This window comes from Lathamus discolor, chromosome 4 (genome assembly GCF_037157495.1).
Source record: "Lathamus discolor isolate bLatDis1 chromosome 4, bLatDis1.hap1, whole genome shotgun sequence".
Lineage (NCBI taxonomy): Eukaryota > Metazoa > Chordata > Aves > Psittaciformes > Psittacidae > Lathamus > Lathamus discolor.
In genome coordinates, this window is record NC_088887.1 from 30,103,673 (window position 1) to 30,125,340 (window position 21,668).

At 39.4% G+C, this 21,668-nt stretch overlaps 1 protein-coding gene across 3 annotated transcripts in view; it reads right to left on the reverse strand.

Moving 5' to 3' along the window:
- SCAF4 (SR-related CTD associated factor 4) overlaps positions 1 to 20,990 on the reverse strand; it is a 43,326-nt gene extending 22,336 nt beyond the window's left edge. Inside the window, exons 1-11 of one of the 3 annotated variants that reach the window (XM_065676801.1) lie at positions 20,662 to 20,990; positions 9,384 to 9,467; positions 8,720 to 8,764; positions 7,713 to 7,874; positions 6,085 to 6,220; positions 3,556 to 3,695; positions 2,824 to 3,000; positions 2,381 to 2,475; positions 1,836 to 1,883; positions 628 to 736; positions 75 to 242 (exon numbers count right to left, since the gene is read on the reverse strand). In XM_065676801.1, the coding sequence (XP_065532873.1) occupies positions 75 to 242; positions 628 to 736; positions 1,836 to 1,883; positions 2,381 to 2,475; positions 2,824 to 3,000; positions 3,556 to 3,695; positions 6,085 to 6,220; positions 7,713 to 7,874; positions 8,720 to 8,764; positions 9,384 to 9,467; positions 20,662 to 20,691 (1,194 nt within the window). In that variant the 5' untranslated portion in view covers positions 20,692 to 20,990. Of the gene's footprint in view, positions 1 to 74; positions 243 to 627; positions 737 to 1,835; positions 1,884 to 2,380; positions 2,479 to 2,823; positions 3,001 to 3,555; positions 3,696 to 6,084; positions 6,221 to 7,712; positions 7,875 to 8,719; positions 8,765 to 9,383; positions 9,468 to 20,661 lie in introns of all 3 variants that reach the window. The other 2 variants (XM_065676799.1, XM_065676802.1) reach the window with 2 other exon arrangements.
- Between the last annotated feature and the right edge of the window lie 678 nt (positions 20,991 to 21,668).

The following is a 21,668-nucleotide window of genomic DNA, read 5'->3' on the forward strand; positions in this document are numbered from 1 at the left end:
CCTGAACAAACTAAGATGTTTGAGAAAGAGACATACTGGAACATTACATTTTGTTTACTGAAAAGGGTTCTCACCTGTTGATGTGGTTTTTGCATGTGTGATTCACTCTGTACTGGAAAAGGAGACTGAAAACTTTGCTGCGCAGGTGCCGCTGGTGGAATCACAGGCTGAGCCATGGGTGGGTACTGAGGCGTAGGCAAGAGACCGAAACCTGGCATTTGCCCATTAGGAGGAAGTGGAACCTTTGGGGAAGAAAAAAAAACAAACACAAAAACTTCCAGTTAGGGGAAAACAAAAACAAAACAAAAACAAAAACACATTCACTTTCCCAGTTTGCTAATGTAATATTGTATCTCTGCTCTAAAGACACAATTAAAGACTAGAAGCCCAAGAAAGATTAAGTAGGTTGAGCATCCAGGTGTATAAAATAAAAATCTTTATTTCATATTGTCTGCTGTTCAAAGCTTGACTAGAAGAGAGAACAAATATCTGTTTCTTGGGAAAGCTTGAGGGCTAAGCCATATTTGCTGTTCAACAAGAACACCACTTCCTTAATTCTGCACCAAAGAAACCCACAAAAGATAGAAAATCTAACAACAGAGGGACAAGGGAAATCTCTGAAGTTACCTGGTGGCGCATTGGATCCTGCTGCATTCCCATCATTCTCTGCTGGAAAGGATCCATATTGGGAAGCTGAGGAAATACTGGCTGTTGCATACCTTCTGCTGGAAATCCACTAAAACCAGTAATATTTTGGTGAGATAAGTCAGTATTAAGATTTTTTCTTTATTTTACTTATTTTTATATATATATTTACACATTCTTGCTTCATATTTAGAGACAAATATTATAATCCCACTTAGGTTCAAAAAACTGAAAACAAAAGAGTGGCTTCCTTATCTTTACTCTTAAGAGTAGTCCTTTATCGCTTAGAGAAAGGTTACATGAAAGTTTAAGCATACTTATACTGTACTTATATGATCTTGCTAAAGATCTGTCTACGGAAATTCTTCATGAAGGTTGTCTGCTTTAGGCTAACTTCCTTCCTTTCCAGTTCCTCTTTTGGGAACAAAAGTAAGCCTTTTCCTCAAGGAAAATAAATTTGCCATACTTTTGCTGGAAAAAAAAAACACCTTTAGTTTGGGAAGAATTTAGGGCAGAGGAGAAAGGGGTATGTGTATCACACAAGGATGACAGTAATGCCATTCACTTCCCAATTCAACACACAGAATGGACAGTGCTCAGGGAATTAATGAGGTCTGCACAGTTAATAGGACCTGCTGACAGGATGCAGTTTGTGTTAGAAACTGAAACAGATTTCAAGAAGATAAAGGAATTTCATGGTGATGTGAAATGGAACTTTGTAGTACTTTAAGGCATATTCTTGGATGATTCTTGACAGGTCAGATTTTCATATGAATTATTACTGATTTTGTGTGCCCAAAATGAGAGTACTGGAATCCATTCTTCAGAAGCATCTGACACAACTGTAAGGACAGAGGCTTTGAAGTGTTAGCAACAGAACATTTTGAAAAGCCTAGCCCAGTGATCTTCAGTTGGGCACACACAAGCAGTGCTTACATTTGACCTACCTCATCTTTCTGTACTCCAGAGTTCCATGTGTGTTACAGGCAAAATACTACAAATTTACTCAAAAAGCATTTCAATTAACTAATACTTGTGGAACATAAAAGTGCTCAAGGTGATAAACACAGCAAGAAAGCTAAGACAAAGTTAGCGATTCTTTTTTTGAAAGCAGGGTTTGGATGGCATATACAGAAAGTAAGACATAGGGCCACATACTGAAGCAGGGAAAAAAAGAAATATTGACTAACCCAGGTATTGAGCACCATCCAGCCTGTGCACTGAATGAGATAGAGGTCCTGTGGAAAAAACTAGTATGTGATCATGTAATTTAAGACTTTATCATAATGCATATCAAACAGGAAACAGGAGTTTGAGTTTGTGTGAGTATTCAGTGTTGGAGAACGTAAAGGTGCAAAGCCAAATTTTTTAGTACTTTCACAATGTTTGGAATAGCATTTATTTCCCAGACAGCAAAGCAATTCAGCTGATTACTAACAATGCCCTGACACACTCAGTTGTGCAATAAAAACATGAAACTCATGCTGAAACCAAGCCTGAGCTTTTCTCTACAGAGCACATTCCTCAATCAATGATGCAACATGCCAAACCTACACCAGATCACCAAAGACAAAAAGAAAAAAAACAAACCCAAAACCCACCAAAAATTGTTAACAACGTTTTAACTTTGGACTGTAACTGTTAAGCACTGAAGTGACCTGGACTCTTAATCAGTTTTCCAAGCTAAAGATTTCTTAGAACAAAGATTTGCTATTGTATGGTGACACAAACTCACAAAGTTGGCTGAGAAACTGAAGAAGGAGCTGAATCTTCTTTCTTTGAATCCTCCACTGCTTCTGGTTCATCATCATAATCAAACCGATCTAGCAGCTTCTGAAAGAAATTACATTGAGCCAACTATTTTTTCTGTATCTTATACAATTGGCAGCCAAAATAGCCTTATTATTGAAGTCTTACTCTAACAGCTCTGAAATTAAAGACAAGGGTAGAACCAGAAAATAAAAATCTAATACAGAATCAGAAATTGTCCAAAACCAGTTCTATTCAGCTACAGAAAATGCAAAGGCTATAAAAGCAGGCAGCTGACCTCCAAACACAAACAGAAGAAACTAAATTTGCATCGCATTTCTCTTAAAAAATGGAAGACATTGAGGCATTCATCAGTCAGTCTTCTACTGAACTGAGAAAGTTAAGCACTAAGAACAAATGAAGACTTACTTTGTCAAACGATGTTTTTTGCTCAGGTGGTGGGAAAGCAGCTTTTTGTTCTGGCTGTTGTGCTGCTGTAGTTTTCAGCTGAGCCGTAATAGCTTGAACCTGAGCCATCACAGTGTTATCTATGACAGGTGACTGGGGTTTTTGAGGCTGTTGAAAAGTCTGGAGAATTTGCTGAAGCTACAAAAACATACATAGTATTAAGTATACTTTCTTATTTAAATACATAGTACTGAAAGAGTTGTAGGATGTAAATTTTACATCAAATCAGACAACAACACAGGATGAACACCACCAACAACCTGACTGAACTATGGAGGACTTCCAGCAAAACCAGAAGTCACTTTTTAAGCACTCTAGTGGCAACACTCAGCAGATCCCACGATTTCAGTACTCAAGCCTTTCAACACTGCAAATGTACTAGCAAAGTGTACTAGCAATAAAATTCAATGTTTTGTTTGATACAGTTTGGTTGTTCTTGGAACTTTGTAACCGCATCAATTCAGAACTAATTATTGAGAAATACGTTACTGAATTTTCCTCAAATACTTTTAATTACTGGATGTAAGGGTCAAACCATTCAAACATTGAGGTTAACTCTTACAAGTCTTCCACTGAAGACCTTAAGAAAGCTTTTTGTTCTGCTTCAAATCGAGGCTATTACTTCCATTCTTTCTCCCCTCCCTCATTTAACATAAAACCCAGTTAGAAGGGAATCAAATACAAATGGGTTACCTGTTGTCCTTGCGTTGTTTGAAACAACTGAGCTACAGCTGCAAAGGCATCAGAACTGGGTAACTGTGGCACAGTAGGTACTGAGTTAGCAGTAACTTGAGGGGGCTCTGAAGCAACCTTTGCTGGAGGGGGTGGTGAACCTGAGAGTTTCATAGGAATCGAGAAACAGCTACATTATTCCAAAACATTCACCTTACTCTTCAGTGTATATACCTACTTCCTCAGGGGTCGATCTACAATAGTGTACTTAACCCCAAAAGTCTTCAGCTACCCCAATTGCATATTTATTCATTTTGCCTTTTTAACTGCTCAATTCACTGTTCACATCTGCGCATGGTAAGAAAGCAAACAAAGAAAAACACCCTGTCTGAAAGCTAGTCCAGCATGGGATCACAACTCTGTTTTTGTAATTACACAATTTTAGAAAAGTTAAGAGAAAAACTATTACTTCGTGATTACATTACAAGCAATGAATACCAATACACTTCAAATATTAGTTCTGGTTACAAAGTATTGGACTCATCTTTTTTGATGAATACTTAAAACGAACCATTAGATCTGAAGAGCAACTGAGTTTTGCTTAGTACCTTCCTCTTTTGAGCAGTAACTGAACTTTTGATTAAATGGCTGGTAATAATTAAAGGTTTAGAAAAGAAAAAACTATTTCCCAAGCAACTCTCTTTCTATGCTCGGGTTTGTTCACAGGCTGCTCTGGCACAGACACATGCCAAAACATAAAAATAATTTTTACTAATTCTTCCAGGAAAAGACTCCCATTTTCACTGAGCTTTACAAAAACTGAGATTACATTCTAAGACATGCTATTAGCTTCTTCTACACATGCAGCTTTCCAATTCTTTTTGCTTTATATTACAATACTTTTAAAAAAAAAGTACATTTTGTCAGTACAAATTAGCAGTAATACCATCAACTCCCACATGCTGTGAGCAAGTAGCTGTTCTGTAGCAAATTATTTTAATGGACTACTAATAAAATTGTACAAGGAAAGAGTTTAAAAATTAAATTTTTTGTTTGAGACACTAAGCAAATGTTTGCCTCACAATACCAATTCTTTAAATCTATTCATCTGTTTGCAGTTCAAATAACTGCAGTGTTGACACGCAGCAAGCAGACAAACATACTGAATATTTTCCCAACAAGTCAGATGCTACATAAAAATACTGCAAAAAGATATGTGATTGTTTTTAAATATAAATTAACTTCCACATTATTTCCTGTACCTGTTCAGAAAGCTATGTGCTTGCTCGAGGGACAAAATTTGCATTTCTCCCTCTTTTTCTGGCTAAACAGACTTTGTATCATTATGAGCTAAACAGATTCTATTTCATACAATGCATTAATATATTTATTATTATTCATTAGCCAGGGCCAAATTATCCCCTCTGGTGCATCTGAATGATCTCACTGAATTCGGTAATTCTGTACATGAAAATACATGCAGAAGACAGCCAACCTGTTAGCTATCAGTGATGAGACTATGATGGAAAACAGTGCCACTCACCTGTCATATCAGAATTAAACTGTATAGTAACCGGTCTGCACACCAGCTCAGAAGCTAAGACTTTCCCTTCCTCCTGCCATGCCATGTTTATAAAACATGGCAATAGGATATGCTAAACCACCGGAGACCTTTCACTTATGCTACTGTGCATCATTATTTTTTGACGCTACACCTCCCTTACTCCATTACATTTTTTGCCAGTCCTACTCCAACATACATGAGCGCAGTAAGGAGGTAACCAAAGCTAAGTCTGAAATATAAAGCGCAAACTCAAAAAGAAAGCCCTCCAGAAAAAGAGAGAATTGTGGTATGCATATTCTCATCCACGATTCAGTAACCTCACTGCCAGCTTTTTATGTGGCATAAAATAGGCCAGTGAAAATACTGTGGGAAGGCAGTCATTACTTTATTCTTTAGGTCAGTGGTTTTCAACCAGCAGCCTGTATAAAAGCCTACTTCCAGGCATAAATTTACTGTTCAAAAATGTGGATTTGAAACACCAGTTAAAACGTTCCAGGACTACACACTGAAAGAGACTGGCAGCTGTTCCTTTCAGATACTAAGTTAATTCAAAGAAAGATGAAGCTGTTAACTTGTCATTTTTCAAAATTAGAATCTGGATAAGAAAAGCATGCTCTTACATAAGAATTATAAACCTGATAAACAGAGCAATATTTGAGACTAAAAGAAAAAAAAAATAAACAATTTTTAAGAGGGAATACTGAAATTACCTGTAAGTAAAGCGTGCACGTATGTATGTACATATGCATACATGATATAAATTACAGATATACTCCAAATAAAGAGTTCACATTCTGATAACTTCTGAAGTACAGCATCAGCATTTATTTAGAAGGAGTTCAGCTGTTCCACATAATTTTGAACACAAAGTTGAGTTTATTAATATGCTACTGCTGAAACTAATTGTAGGCGCTTTAATGTGGAAGCAAACAAGCTATTATCGTTCACCCTTTTAAAAGAAGAATAAGCTATAATGTCATTCATACCTTCATTATTAGTAGCATTTTCTGTCATTGGTGCTGTGGCACTAGTTCCTGCTGCCATATCCAAAAGAGGCTGAATTATTTCAATTTTAAATACTCCATTTTTCTGCCAAAGGTTCAGGACACGGACTATTTTACTCTGTTGAAACAAAAGCAAGAATCAACACTAAAGACAGGTTTCCTAACTCACAAACGCTAAACTGATGTGCCGCAAATTGAGAAGAAAGGTTTGAAGAGTACAGGAATTCAACATAATCAGGCATACCTATTTAACAACCTCCATGTTGTCAACATAGGTCAGCAAGACCCTTAACATGGCAAAGATAAAACCTGCCAACTTATTTTACTTTCTGCTTTAATAAAACACAACTTGTGCCATTTTCCTAAAATTGTTCTGGCCAACCAGAAAATCCAGGTTTGATATACAGCAGCCCCACCATTTCTTCACAAATGGTCATAAAGGGGTGAAACAAACAAATGGGACAAGGCAGAGAACATGAATTGGAAAACCCTAACGAAGAGAGGGGCAATTAGGCCATAAAACACTAGAACAAGGCTTTGAAGTTAGACAGAAGACTGTTTGCTTGAATTTTTTAATTCTAACCCACACAGTTCTATGTTGACACCAGAAAATCCATCTCCATTATTCAAAAGATCAGGAAAGCAAGTGGAAAACATTCTAACTGCTCACGGCAGAACGATTAAATTAGAACTTTTGATTGTCAGCTGTTATTTTAAGCTCACTTCTTTTTTTAACATTAAGAACGATGAAGCTTTCAGGGACCAAGCTGGAAATTATTCCTTCCTTCTTCAGCCCAGTATTAAGCAATAATATCTAACTGGTGGTGCAGCTTCAGCTGGAACATGCAGGCAGGTAACAGAATACATGTTATATTGACATACCTGTCCTTTATTGTGTACTTAGTCATCCGACTTGCACATACGTTTCAAGTACTTTTTACTTTTACTGTAGCTGCTAAGAATGAATTGATTCTATTCCCTCTTGCTTCAACAATAAAATACCTTACTGTGACTCAGTTATATAGTTATATACAACCTTGCAAATCCACCTATACTTTCAAAAGCTAAGCAATTAAGGAATTCCACAAAGTGTTTTCTACAATAAGCTCAATTAGAGAAAAACCAGAAATGGGTATTTTAATGAAGATTTTTTTCTGAAAAAAGTTAACTTCAAGTTTTTTGGCTCTGGGTATTCTATCCCTCCAGAAGATTTGAAAATTGCATGAAGCCCAAAAAATGCATAAACTCAATACTCTTAGTTTTAGTCACATATTAAGTATCATTCTCTTTGAATATCAGCCACAGTTGTATATCTATAGATACAGTTTTTTTGTTTAGGTACTAGAAACTCATTAAAGCACTGTTGGTTGAAGTGTCTACATAGGCAAAAAAAACCTGATGAAGTTAGGGAAATAAAGTCTTTTATTTCAAACTTCCACTGAACTATCACCTTTGATAATCTTTCTCAGCATGTTTTACTATTTCATATAACATTCACAGACACAGATAATCACCAAATTAGCTTTCCACGTTAGCTTATATTTCCACATAAGTGGAAACACCAAGGTAGCACTCATCAATTCATGACACTTGAGAAACTATAGCTGTACCTTGTCTTCAGATGGACAGAGATACAAATACTGGAATGTGGCAGTAATATTTTTAGAGAATCTTGGCCCAAAAACATCTTTGTCTGTTCCAAACTGGTGACGAGACTGACGAACAATAGAGTCAATAACATACAATCCAGGGACTTTATATTCCGGTTTGCACTGAAAACAAAAATAACCTTCCATTATGCAGTGACACTAACAAGGTAACAGGCATTCACCTCAGATCCTTACATGAAATCAATACTTAGTATACTTGGGGAGGAAAAATAAAAAGTATTAATTTGTTTTATGTAGTGTTTTATTTTTGTTTTGTGTATAGAAATGGAAAGAAAGGAGAAAAACATGCTTTCACATTTGGGACAGAGCAAATGTACATGGATAGCTTGGAACAGCCTTTATCTTCTCAATCACTGCTTTTAAGGTACCTTTAGCTTAATAACATGTAGTAGATGTGTTTGCAGTCACATTACAGTACAGACTGCCACAACTCTTCTGCCAAGCTACCTCACACTCAATGCATTGAGCTACTTCCACCAATTCTCCAGAATTAAATGAAAGTCCTTCTCCTTGGAGCTCTCTGAAGACCTCTGAATGAAAAAGCATGTTTTTCCCACTTCACTCAGAAGAACTTATTTAGGCAGCATGATACTTTGGTTTTAGCAAGTATTACACTCTAGCCTGTTGCTCTCTACATGCCTAGGCAAGCATGAAAACTGTATTTTCTGAAAATATGTATTATCTTAGCCAGTGAAGATTAACTGGAAGTTCAGTACCTTCAGTTTCCTCCCCAGCTGCTGGGTAGAGGAGGAAAGGGAAATTTCAAAATTTTTTTCTCCCCTTCTTAATGTACTACAGAAAACTTAAAGGAGATTATATAGACAGAATTTCCCCCCCTCAAACCCCAAATAACAGAAGCCCTTTCTGTCATTTACTAGCATTATTAGTAATATCTAGTAGTGGATGCAGACAATATCTTTATCAGTAGATTATTTTTTATTTTTTACCTTTTTGATAAACTTCTCCACAATCTGGACAACATGCTTGTACAGCTGGAAAATAAATACAAATTAATTTATCTACGCAACAGTGCCAAATCATTTTAGAAGTATTTTAGCACTTTGTGCTTATTACCTTTTAGGAAAGACTACCAAGTATTTTAAGTTACATTCCAACAAGAAGTATGTTATCAAGCAGAGAGGAAACTATTTCATGAAGGGAACAGACAAAACAAGACATCCTTTCTGTCAGATGCGTGTCAGTGCATACACAAAAGACACACTGCTTCTAGAGTATTAGTGAGAGCTTTCTGCATTTACTTTCTACACAAGTCTGCTACATTTTAATACGCTCTTAAGGGGCAGTTGCATCCTGCAACATTTAACATTTGATTACATAGAAATCACAGCATCCTAGTGGGTGTCGCATTAAAGAGCAATGATTCAAAGAAAAAGAAAAATGAATAAAAAATCAAGCTAGCATTATGCTACTAGTCCAAAACCAAGAGATGATATTCACCACCCACTTATTTCTAGATAACATTCTTAATGCCAACTAGAAGAAAACATCCATGAAGCTATGAGTGGGAAATCCAGAGATGTCTTTACTTAGAAGTAAAATAATTAAACGTTGCTACTGTTACAGTTTCATGTTTGTTCTACTGAACTTTACCTTAATAGCTTTAATGGCAGCTTTCGTGATGAGAATCATTTTTGCTCGGGAAATAGGAGGTTTCATTTCCATCAGTGAAAAGAGCTAAACAGAGAAAACAAGCATTTAAAATGTATTAACCAAAAAGATAACATCTCCGAGAACTGACTGATTACTAATATTCCACATTGCGTATCGCCACAATGCTGGTTGGCCCTTCAGGGGCCAAAAGGCAGCCTTTCTAGGCTTTGTGAACCTGGCTTACAGAATAAATCTGATCTCATTTCTATAACCATAGTCCAAGTACACTATTTTAGAGAGTTTTAATCATATCAGAAGTTAAGATCAGTACTATTCTACCAGAACTATTAAGCACAAAAAGAGATTCTGCAGTGCTAGATTAAATACTCATTTTGGGGCTTTTTTTAAAGTCTGAATTCACAGAAAGCATATTCTATATTCAAAACACAGAGGATACAGTTAGCATGTTCATCTCTTCAAATCTGAATGTGTGACTCCGAGCAAAAAAACCCCAAACTTTATTTTCACAGATAGCATCACCATGACTTACACCTCATGTGTGAGGAAATTTATTACAAAACACTTTCAAAAATTCTTGAACCTAAGTATTCAGAAAAGACACCACTGTCTGCCAGTATTGACCATAAACTCTGGAAACAAGTATCAGCTTCACATTTCAGAAACTGAGAGAAACTTGCACACAGAACTGTCAGAGCTGATGAAATATCCACACAGGGTTGAACACAGGAAGCTGAAGGAAGAGGGATACATTTTCCTCAGGCCCCCAGCACCACCTGAACAGCATGACAATTGTATTATACTTCGCTTCCTGTAGAGCATTTTAAGAAAACAGGGAAATAAGGGATTTGCGGAGGTTTGTTTTTAAGTAACTGGCACTCATAAGCATGCTTGCACACACACAAGAAAATACCAAAATCCAAGGCACATTTCGCCGCTTTACAGACCACTCCGCCTACTCTGGATCCACAGTGAATCCCATATATTCCATAAGCTGCTGTTGTAATGCACATTGCAAAATTATCAGCTGCAAAAGCTACACTGTATGTTACACCATGTTTTTGTGGCATGCTATACACACTTCTCTTCTACTAGTCATTAGACATTGAAGTATAATCAACACTGGCTTGTCTGGACCATTCTCTCTTCTCCAATCTTCCTTCCCATCTTCCAAGCAGAAAGAGGAACTAGGACATCCCAGTATTACTTTTGAATTCCACCTTCTGTAGCACAGATCATGGTTAGGTGCTCTTCCTCATTAAACACTATTTTCTATTCTTTCCATAAACTTATTATTTAAGCTGTGGCTTACTTAGTAAAGATAGAATCATTATACTGTTGTGATTTATCTAGTGCAAAAAAACAGTCAGATCTTCAATATTTCCTATGCACACATAATCATTTTACCTTGAAATATTCCCCACAAATCACAAAAAAAATGGTTCTGCATTACCTAATTTGATTTTGCTCTTCACAATAAATAAAAAAGAGCCTCTGAATACAAGCCAAAAATGTAATCAATTATTTGCCACAAAGCAAAACAAGAGAATAAAAAGTATCTTCATTTGACAGTGTAATGCAAAGTAAGATGTCATTTAAAAATGTATCTCTTATTTTTCTATTAAAATTCCAAGAAACTTGTGAAGTGGCCAAATTACATAGATTTATCTACTGCCCCTGTTAAAGAGAAAAACAATGCAGAAGATAAAAACACTCTGCCAAATACCTGAAGGCAAGTAAAGTGATAACAAGACTTCCAGCAATACAAAATGAAAGCCTTGCACCAATAAAATAGAGAAGAAGGTACTTTATTAATTCAGTTCCTCTTGTGAGAGATACAAAAGAAGAAACTGTCCTTCAAGACAGTGCTAGCCAGACACCTTTTCCAACAACATCAAGTTAAGACCATGACTTTCCCTTACAAAGCACCATAAATGGCAAGTTCTATTGCCAGAATGTTTGCTTTTTCAAGCCATTCAAGCTGTAAAAGGTATTTCAGCTAACATCCCTGCTTGCTGAGAAATCACAGCACGGACAAATAAAAACTGACAGATAGAAGGAGAGATGTGCCTGTGAGCTGACTTGGCTGGTTGGGGTTTTTTGATTGGTTGTTTTTTGGGCAGAAAAAAAAAGAAAAAAGCTTAATTTCAGTTTTGAATTATATTTCTTCAGAATAAGTGCAAAGACTCTGGGTGAACAAAGTCAGTGCTATTATTAAAACTCAGGAAAATCTGTTTTAAGAGGCAACGAAAGACACAAAAAAATCCAAAACTCAACACCCGCAAGCCAACCACCAGGAGGCTCAAAAAATGAGATGGAGGAGGAAAAAACATTAGGACAGGCACTCCGTATCCTTTCCTTTACACACCAATAAGCAACTGGTCCTCCTGCAAAAGGAGCCAGTCCCATATAACGAGAACAAATAAGTCACTATGAAAGCAGCATTTCAGCATTCATATTTCAGGAATATAGCTAGAGAGAACCACGAAACTTTGAGAGCAAGGCAGAAGACAGCAATAAATAAGTGGCAGCAAAAATAAAAGTGTCCTAAAAAGTATCCCAAGCACAACGTTTCAACAGGGGGAAACAAAGGGAGTGGGGGTTGGGAGGGGCAATTGAAAAAAATAAAATAAATCCAAGGAGAAGAAAATGCTGGGGCAGGAAAAAGTAAATCAGTGGGATGCGCTGAAGTAGCCACAGAGGATGCAATAAAGAATATGGCAGCTTGGAGAAGTCATTAAAGAACATGAGAGGATGAAACTTTGCCTAATAACACAGAAATAAACGAGCTTTGGAAGAACAGGATTGAGCACAGTAAACTCTTCCTTTGCTGTTACAGACAGCACTCTGCAAAAGCAACAAAAACACAGTAAAAGCAATGAGGTCAGTACACAGAGATATTTCCAGCTCAGGATGAACTACAGCTGAAACATGCATCAAACTGAGCCACAAACATTTTTAGATACAAATACGTATGCACACATACATGTGTATGTGTATAAATATACATGTGTTCTGCCCACTTTTCACACACACACCCACCATTATCTCTTGGAAAAGCACATCAAAACTTTGTTGCCTTTTTAAATTTTTGTAATATTTTAGAATACCAAATGACTATTGTGAATTTGATTTTTATTTAGTTTTCACTATTGTAGTTAAATGTGTCAAAATCATGTTTTAAAGACAGGTAAATCTAAAATTTAACAACCTTACTGGTTCCTCATGGATGTTCACTGCTAGAAGGGGAAACTGTTCAGTAAGGCACCCATGTACTTTTACATTTGCATACATTCAATTAGACTTGGATTTTCTTTTATACAAATTTCCCAAACAGTGTATGAAAAAAAAACCCCAGTGCTTTCTAAGGGCAGTCCTTCAAATAATACATGTAATTCCTCAAAGGGCACCATGATCAGCTCAAGAAACAACCTAGACACAAAAACTTACACTTTATTTAAAAAATAAATTTAATGGATGTAACAATGCCAACAAAACTTTGCAGCTTCAGAGTGTTTCCAATTTACTGCTTCACAACAGGAGCCTGTGCCTGGAATGGTCTGCCCTGCAAAGCTTCACTTGCTAGAAATGACTCCCTGCTTTTATGGCCCATAACTGGATGTTTGGAGAAAAACAAACAAAAGCCACAGCTACTAGTTGTTCTCTACCTTCCTTCCCCATACAGTGACACCACTGGCTAAAGAAAAAAGCACTTTAGCTCTGTCTCTATTTCTACTGTCCACCACACCCAATACATCGATTTGGGAAGGAAAACCACCCAGGGTGCCCTGTTCACTAGGATGGAGGGTACCATTCAGCAAAAGACAGCAGGGAAAAAGAAATTAAGTGAAACTTTATTTTTACACAGAAACTAATTAACCCAAGGACTATTCAAAACATGAATCTTCATTCAGTTTTGATCATTTCAATAGTTTAAGAATTGTCTCCTCCTGTCTATGTGGATTCTTTCATACACTAAGAGGAAAAAAATAGAAAAACTAGTAGAAAGGCTTAAACACAAAATGTTATCACAGAATCATAGAATAGTTAGGGTTGAAAGGACCTTAAGATCATCCAGTTCCAACCCCCCTGCCATGGGCAGGAACACCTCACACTAAACCACACTAGCCAAGGCTCTGTTCAACCTGGCCTTCAACACCACCAGGGATGGAGCATTCACAACTTCCCTGGACAACAGATTCCAGTGCCTCACCACCCTTACAGTAAAGAATTTCCTCCTTATATCAAATCTAAACTTCCCCTGTTGAGGTTTTAACTCATTACCCATTGTCCTGTCACTACAGTCCCTGATGAGGAGTCCCTCCCCAGCATCCTTATAGCCCCCCTTCAGATACCGCAAGGCTGCTATGAGGTCTCCACGCAGCCTTCTCTTCTCCAGGCTGAACAGCCTCAACTTTCTCAACCTATCTTCATTATCAAAATCATTAAGGCAAAAGTTGTAAGAAAAACTTTCATATTTAGGTTATAATTGCCACACCTGTTGAAAGTAGCATGAGAAAACCCACACTTTCATTTTACACAAGCTCTAGCTTAGGATACAATTTCAACTTCTGAATCCCCACACATTTCTCCTTCAAATGTAGGAAAGGAGCTTCCCTGATTGTATTTGAAAATTTGTGCTACAGAGGCACATTTTTAAAACCATGTTTTCAAAAGAAGTAATTTCTTTGTTGCTCCATATCAACCCCTGTACTACAAGAAAAGTGGAGTTATTAAAGAGCCTACTAAACTCAATCCAGAAAATACTGATTCAGGAGTATTTCTGTGTATTTTTCACAACAGTACTGAAGCGCAGGATAAAATATCTATAAAGCCAAGAACCTCAAAGGCAGAAAAATCACCTGCTCATTTTCAGGCTAATAAATGCAATTAAATTAACAAAGATGAGCCACTCATTAAACCACAGCAGATAGTAAAAGGGAGTCCAACTATACTGCCTGCTATTTAAAGAGCAAGCTAGTAACAATCCCAAATTAAAAATCAATGTAAAGTACCAAATACTACAGGAAACGTGTGGCAGGAGTGAACTAAGAAAGCCTTTCAACTCAAACTGCAGAGTTCCTAAGCCTTGGTGAGGTGTACTAGGAGAGGTGGGTAATGGGAGAAGGAACAGGATGATGGCCTGCACTTTTCAGTCTTTCAAGCAGCAAATTATTAATTTCTGCCATTCTACAATTAATCACCTTTGAGGGTTTATTTTACACAGAAACCTGAGAATATGGGTTTTTGAAGCAAAAGGGAGAATAACTTTTTCCAAATTTACTCACAGTCTTACCTTAGAATCCTAAAAAGACAGCATGTCTGGTCACAGCATGTCTTCAGAATAAGAGCAAGTTGAAATGTAGGAATACTACACTGAATTCATCACAAGAAAAGCAAAACCAGTGATGTGTGCATGCCAGTAGAGAAGGAACACGGGTTCCAAGGGAAAAACATAAGACATGGTCAGAGGAAAAAAGGCAGTTTACACACTCTCTATATCTGAAAATGCTAGGGAAGAAGTGAGACAGTGTCATCCAATGAGACATATCCCACTGGCACAGAAAGATCAGGCTTATATCCTTTGGTGTGTCTCAAGCTTGATGGTGATCTAAGTTTATTTATCTGTTTTAAGCATGAGGTAACATTGCAGGAAGGTAAAAATACCTTTAAGACTTGAACAGAGTTTCCTGGCTTCATTCTCTTACTGAAGTTTCTTTGCCATAGAAAGGTCTCTTTACTCACAAAAAAAGGTGTATGGTTCTGTTTTATAGACTTAATAAAACCCACAGAAAAGAAGCAACACAGATAGAAGCATTATCTACTGAAAGAAACACAGTATTTAGTGATTAGTGGATATCAAGTACTCAGGACACTGTTACAATACTCTCATTCTTCCCTTTTCCAATTTTCAGAGTAGCCTAACATGCCCTCAGTAATTTCACCAAGTCTTAAGTGTCCAAGAACATTTCTCTCAGCAGGCTCCACACACACACGACAGTGCCAGTACTCTGTACATTCATTCATTATTTTTTTGAATGTATTTTATTTACACATTTAGAAACCACTCAATAGAGACAAACTAGAAGTTTATTATTATACAGATGTATAACTTTACGTATCTGTCCATGTGCCTGTAGTAAAAAAGGATTCAAGATGCAACTAACAAGCACAGATACCATACTATTCTGTTCACAAAACGCCACTACTATTTTTAGATTTTTTACAGATTTTTAAAAGGTCATACGTTTTAAAAAATACACATAGGTCCAAAGAAAATCTGTTAACCACATACATTTTCCCTCATCTATAAAACTCATTGCTTCCTTTCCTCTTCAGGTCCCTGTTCTTCCTTAAGCTACTAAGAAAATGAAAAAGATAGTAATGTCTACTAAACTTCTGTTGCTAAGTTATGTCTCAGTTTTAAATTCTTGACCGCCAGCTGTGAAGCACACCAAGTATTAAGGGCTGCCAAAGGTAAGAGATGACCGTAAGATTCATGGCTGTCAGGCTACATCCTCTGGAAAATACAGTGAGATTTAAATTTGACCACATATGAACCCCAGGCAATGAAGCTAAATAGTACATCACCAAATAAGCTATTTCTGTGGCCTGGAAAGACCATTCACAAATTCTCAATCACTAAGGAGGAACACCTTTACAAAAGATACTCATATGAGAATTACATCATCGAAGTACATGGAACAGAATTTTGTTTCCTACACAAATGTTTTTGAAACTTATTTTGCCTCTCAGTATCAATGCTGTGCTCATAAGTCCAGCATGTCTCCTGAAAAACTGTTCCATCTCATTTCTTCTCTTACCAAGAATTTCTACTACAGCTTTCAATACTCCTAGAAACAGCTCAGTCCATAAGCAACAGACAAAGCAATTTCTGGATCACAGCGATAATGAGCCTTCAATTACCATGATACAGTAAAAAAGCAACAAAGCAACTTCCATCCCAGAAGAGCCACACACTACTTCTGTAATAATTTATGTCTAGGGCTCACAGTTTAAAAAAGGGACTAGTAGCATTCTCTGATATCCCTCTACACCGTCCAAATAGCATTTGAACTGCTGCATAAGCACACCCTCAGGACATGCAGGAGGAAGCACGGACTTAAAAATACAGCTTATTGCACCTAGTGGAGTATAGGAATCATATCAGGCAGCAACAACAGGTAGCAGCTTTCACCATTTTCTTAAAGGGACAAAATGCACGAAAGACTATATTAATCTTCCCTCCAACCACAGATATTAGTAGTTGTGTCCTTGCTGCTTTGCCATACAGCAGAGGGAATCTAACTGGGGTTTGTGAGTTCCAGTAACTGCTGAAGAAGCACTGTGAAGGATATCCTGCTAGCCTCTATTTATAGGACATGGGGAGGGGAAGAACAAGGAGCAACAGATTGTAGGAGAACATGCAAAATGAAGTCTTACCATTGGCGCAAGATAGCTACACCGGATGATAACCACCACTGTCCAGTTCACTGAATACAGACTAACAGTAAAGAAGAAAGACGTAGCACTAACTTGAAAGGAACAGCCTACAAAATATCTATCCTGTCTGTGATCTAGGCATGCTTAAGTGGGATATCAATTGTTTCAGTGATACAGATTAACTGTTACTAACCTGACACACAATTAAGTGAATACACTGCATTACTCAATACAAATACAAGATTGCAAAATAGGAAATTGACTTTACTTCCAGCAGCAAGACTGTGAAATTTCCATTTCTAATTTTTTATAACCAGTAAACTTTTCTAACCAGTATCCTTCAAGTTTTTCAGATTAAAGGAAACATATATCCCCTAAATTAAAACATGACAAGGATTAAAACCTTTAGAAACCATGGTAGATGTGTGGGTTTGGGTTGTTTTTTTTTTTGTTGTTTTGGTTGGGGAGAGAAGGGGTTGGTTTCTTGATGGGTTTTTGGGAGTGACATTGGGTTGCTGTTGTTGGGGTTGAGTTTTTTTGGGTTTGGTTTTGGGGTTTTTTTGCTGTTGTTAGTCTGGGTATGTGGGTTGTTTGTGGTTTGTTGTTGTTTCATTTGTTTTTTTTTTTGAGGGGTTAGAAAAAAAAGTTTTTTCATTTTCTTAAAAATGTAACAAAGTTTTGCACCATTATCAAGTTACATTTTGTGATTTACTTACACTGTACTATTAATTTAACACATTCTTTGTCTAAAGAACAGACTAAGGGAATGGACAACACAACCAAACCCCATGTAAGTTACCACCCATTGCCAGTGTCAAACTAGTTGACTCTAAGTGTTCCTTCCTAGCCTGCCACAATTGCCAACTGCAACATCCTAGCTCTAACCTTTATATTTAAGTTTTACCTTACAATTCAGATGGGCAGTTAAGATCACATACTTATCACAGTTAGCTGACAGGCACAAACTTGTTACTTCACTGCAACATAATCGTACATACCACCAGAAGCCTATTAACTCAAAGGGCTTCTGACTTCCATGTAGAACTGGAACCTAAGTCAGCCAAAACTACTAATGGCTTCTACTGGAATGGGTGAGCAGCTTCAGCCAAAACAAAATGGCTCAAATTGCATAAATAGAAGTGTTGCTGGTACTTTCCTAAGCTGTTGTCTGAGGAGAGGATACCAACCTAATAGCTTAGAGGATACTTAATTTACAGCCATGATTTGAACTTGGGACCTCCACACATTCAAGAAACTGCTGTTATTACTGAACCCACCTCCAAAAATTCCAAATGATCTTATCACCTTAAGAAGTGGCATCTCTCCCTTCACTTTCACAGAAAGATTGGGAACGAGCCACAGGAGAAAAGACAGTAAAGCCAGAAGCACATCGCCTCTAGTATGCATTGGAAGTCTAGCACAAAAGTCATGGCTGCAGTTAAAGTTGCCATTATAAACCCATAATTCTGTCTACCATAGTATTGTAGCAAACTAGCCAGCAAGTTCAGGAATTCTTGACCTACAGAGTATTGTGTAGATACCCTCATCTTCACTGTTGAAACTATTCCACTCTCAATAAAATAATTAACTATTCAGGGAACAGAGACTGGTACCTCTGTAGTCCTCATGTCTGTGCATTATAAGCCAGTCTTACAGACAAAGTGGGTTCTCACACACTCACTGGCCTGCACTATTCCCACCATCATGTGAATAACGTTGAGGCCTTTTGTAAAACAGCTCTTTCACTTTGTCCGCTTTCACTGAGAAAGCCCAGAAATGGAACAATATCTGCCTGCAAATCTTACCCTCCTAAAAAAAAGTTTGTGGTGCTTTACACTTTATTTTAGCATGCATTGTTTTGCATTCACAGCTTCAGGCAACATATGCTGCAAAGTTAAGAGGACAGTTTAAGAACTGGACTTTTATATTCTTAGCTAATATCGTAAACACACCTTCTGAGAACATGTAGTAATTACACAAACCCTGAATTTATTAACATGCTAGCTTTATGCCTAAGTAGTCCTACGGAACTAGTGACACATACAAATGATTGTAGAACAGGCATTTTATATTTTCCTTCTCTATAAATGATGTTTAAATGAAATCCTTTCAGCAGCCAGCCATCAGAATTTCACTCAATATTTATGACTGCATCAAACACAAGTACCACACTTTTACTACATCTGAGAGGAAGATGTATGAAATAAAACATGCCCATTTCTAAAATGGAGATTAGTCACAGAATACCAAGAAACACTACTCTCACTCTAAAGTCACACATACTTTCACCATCAGATCAGCAAAAGGAGTGGGGTTTATTCTTTGAGAAACACTAAGCCCTGTCTGTACAATAAAGTTTTATCAGGTAGCAACATGTTCAAATAAATGAAGTGGAAGCAGTCATCTGCTAGAACTTCTGTTTATATTTAGACAGGTAAGAAAATTTCTATGTTTACACGACAACTGAAAATGCCACATGCATGCCGTTCTGTTAACATCTTTGGGAAGCTTGCTTTGTACTCTTCCATACCACTCCTTCAAAATATCACAATATGCCCCTAGCATGGGCACATAAACAAAAATAAAACTGTTAACAGGAGGTGCACGCTACCTACTTTTCACTTTGTACTTCTATAATTTCGCTAAAGATGAGTAGATTTTTAGTGGGGGGGGGTGTGAGTATGACAAGCAGTTGCAGAGAGTGAACTTTACACAGCATGACCTCATCACATGAGGGTAGTCTGCCATTTTTCTTGTTTCTGTTCAGCAAGCATGCACACAGCAACCTAACCCTCAAAACATACTAAATATTCTGGAATAGGTTCTAGCTTCACTTCCATTATCTGCAACAAGAACATGCATGTTCTATAGCCCATACAGCATCCGCAAAAGTCAAATCATTGAGCTGAGGCAGGATGGTCATCTTATCTAAGAATCGTTTTAAGTCATGTGTCAAAAACTTTATAGAGACCAGAGTACTTTATTATATACTACGTAAAAAGCAACCACAGTCCATTTTGTTTCCAGTTCTGATTAGCTGACTAAGGAACCAGCAAAAAATCAGAGTAAGACACCTTCTGTGTACTAGGAAAGGACAGCGAACTCCCTACTCTTTCCAGCTTCTTGCATGTCTCTAGCGCTTGGGTCGATCTCTTAGTCCCATCCCCACGCTTCGTCTCTATAACAAGATAGCCCCCCTCGCAGCTCTCCCTCTCCCTGTTTAACCTCCAGCCTACCCTAACTGCCGCCCGTTCACATGGCACGTCTCTCGCCAAACCACTGCGAGGAAATAAAAGTGCCTCGCGCGCTGAAACGCGGCTTCCCCCTCCTTAACAACACGCACGCAGCGGGAACGCCTTGTAACAGAGATCCCAGCTCGAACGCTCTCCAGCAGGGCGAGGAGGGAACTGAGAAAACGAGGGGACAGAAATGGGGGCCCAAATACTCCCTCTCAGCCCCCGGCCCACGCGGGAACGCGAGCTGCGGCGTCGCTCAGGGAACGCTCCTGGCCGTTGCAACCGCCGCGGCGGGCCTCACCACGCTCGCCTCCATTTTACTCAGGAGACGAGATCTCCCCTCGCCCGCCCCTGAGACCGGCGGGAGGCCCCGCGCCGAGCCAGGCCCTGCGCTTGCCCGGGCCCTCCCCAGAGCAGGCCTCTGGCGGCGCCGCACCGGGCCCGCGCGGCCCAGAGCCGGAAGCCGAGCGGGGGGTTGAAGGCGGAGTGATGGCGACCACCCGTGACCCCCCCGCCACCGACCCCGTAACGGCCACCCGGCTCACACTTCCTTCCCCTCACTCCCATTCCCCGGCTCCCACCTCCTGGTTGAAGGCGTTCACGGCCTCCATGTTGGCGGCGGCGGCTGATGCGGGCGGGCGCCCGCGCGGGGGAGGGAAGGTAGGGGACGGGAGGAGGAGGAGCGGCAGCTCGGTCCCGCTCAGCGGCTGCGCGCGGACATGGCCGTCCGGCGGCGGCGGGGCTCGCGCTCTCCGCTCTCCCCTCACGCCCTCGGCGGCTCGCTCGGTGCGGCGTCTCGCTGGCAGGGCCCCGGCACAAACCGTCTCACCCAGCGGGATGGCGGAGCCCACGCCGCGCACAGCACCCTGGGATCGCGCAGGCCTCCCGGCCCCGCGCCACCCACAGGCGACAGAAGGGAAAGGGGGAGTAGAGAATAGGGAGGGAGGGAGGGAGCGCGCTCGGCGCGGCGAGGACGCCACGTGACCCGGGGAGGGGTTACTCCCCGAGCTCCGCCATGTCAGCGCTGGCCCCGCCCCGGGGAGGGGAAATGGCGCTCATCAAGCAGCTGGGAGTTTCTCCGGTGGTGCCGTTGGTGGTGCTCCGGTATGGCAGCGTCTCTGCTGCTGGGTGGGCAGAGCCAGGAGGCTTCGTGCCTTGTTTCTTTAGGCAAGGCTGCAGCTTCGGTAGCAGTGTTGGCGTGGCCCGGCCCGGTTCCCTGAGGGAGGTGGTGTGAGACGGGGTGAATGCTTGGGCCGTGCTGCTGCGGAGCTGTGGTGAAAGCGGCACCTGTCCGCACTTAAAAATTGGTCTTTTGCTTTCAGTCTCGCGGAATGGTATTTGCTAGGTGGCACAGCACCCCGGGAACCCGCTCCGAATGGAGAGAAGGACCGGCGCTGGGGTGCGTTTTGATGCCTAGCATGGCCAGTACCGGCACGGTGAAAGAAACTTCTGCTTGCTTAAATATAAGACAAACCAAAACTGAAAGGCTGTTCTCACAGTGAAATGCTTTGCACCGGTAAAGAAGATCGTTAATGACTGCATGCACGCTGAGGATGGGAGTTAATGTTTAAGAGAACACGGCGCGTAT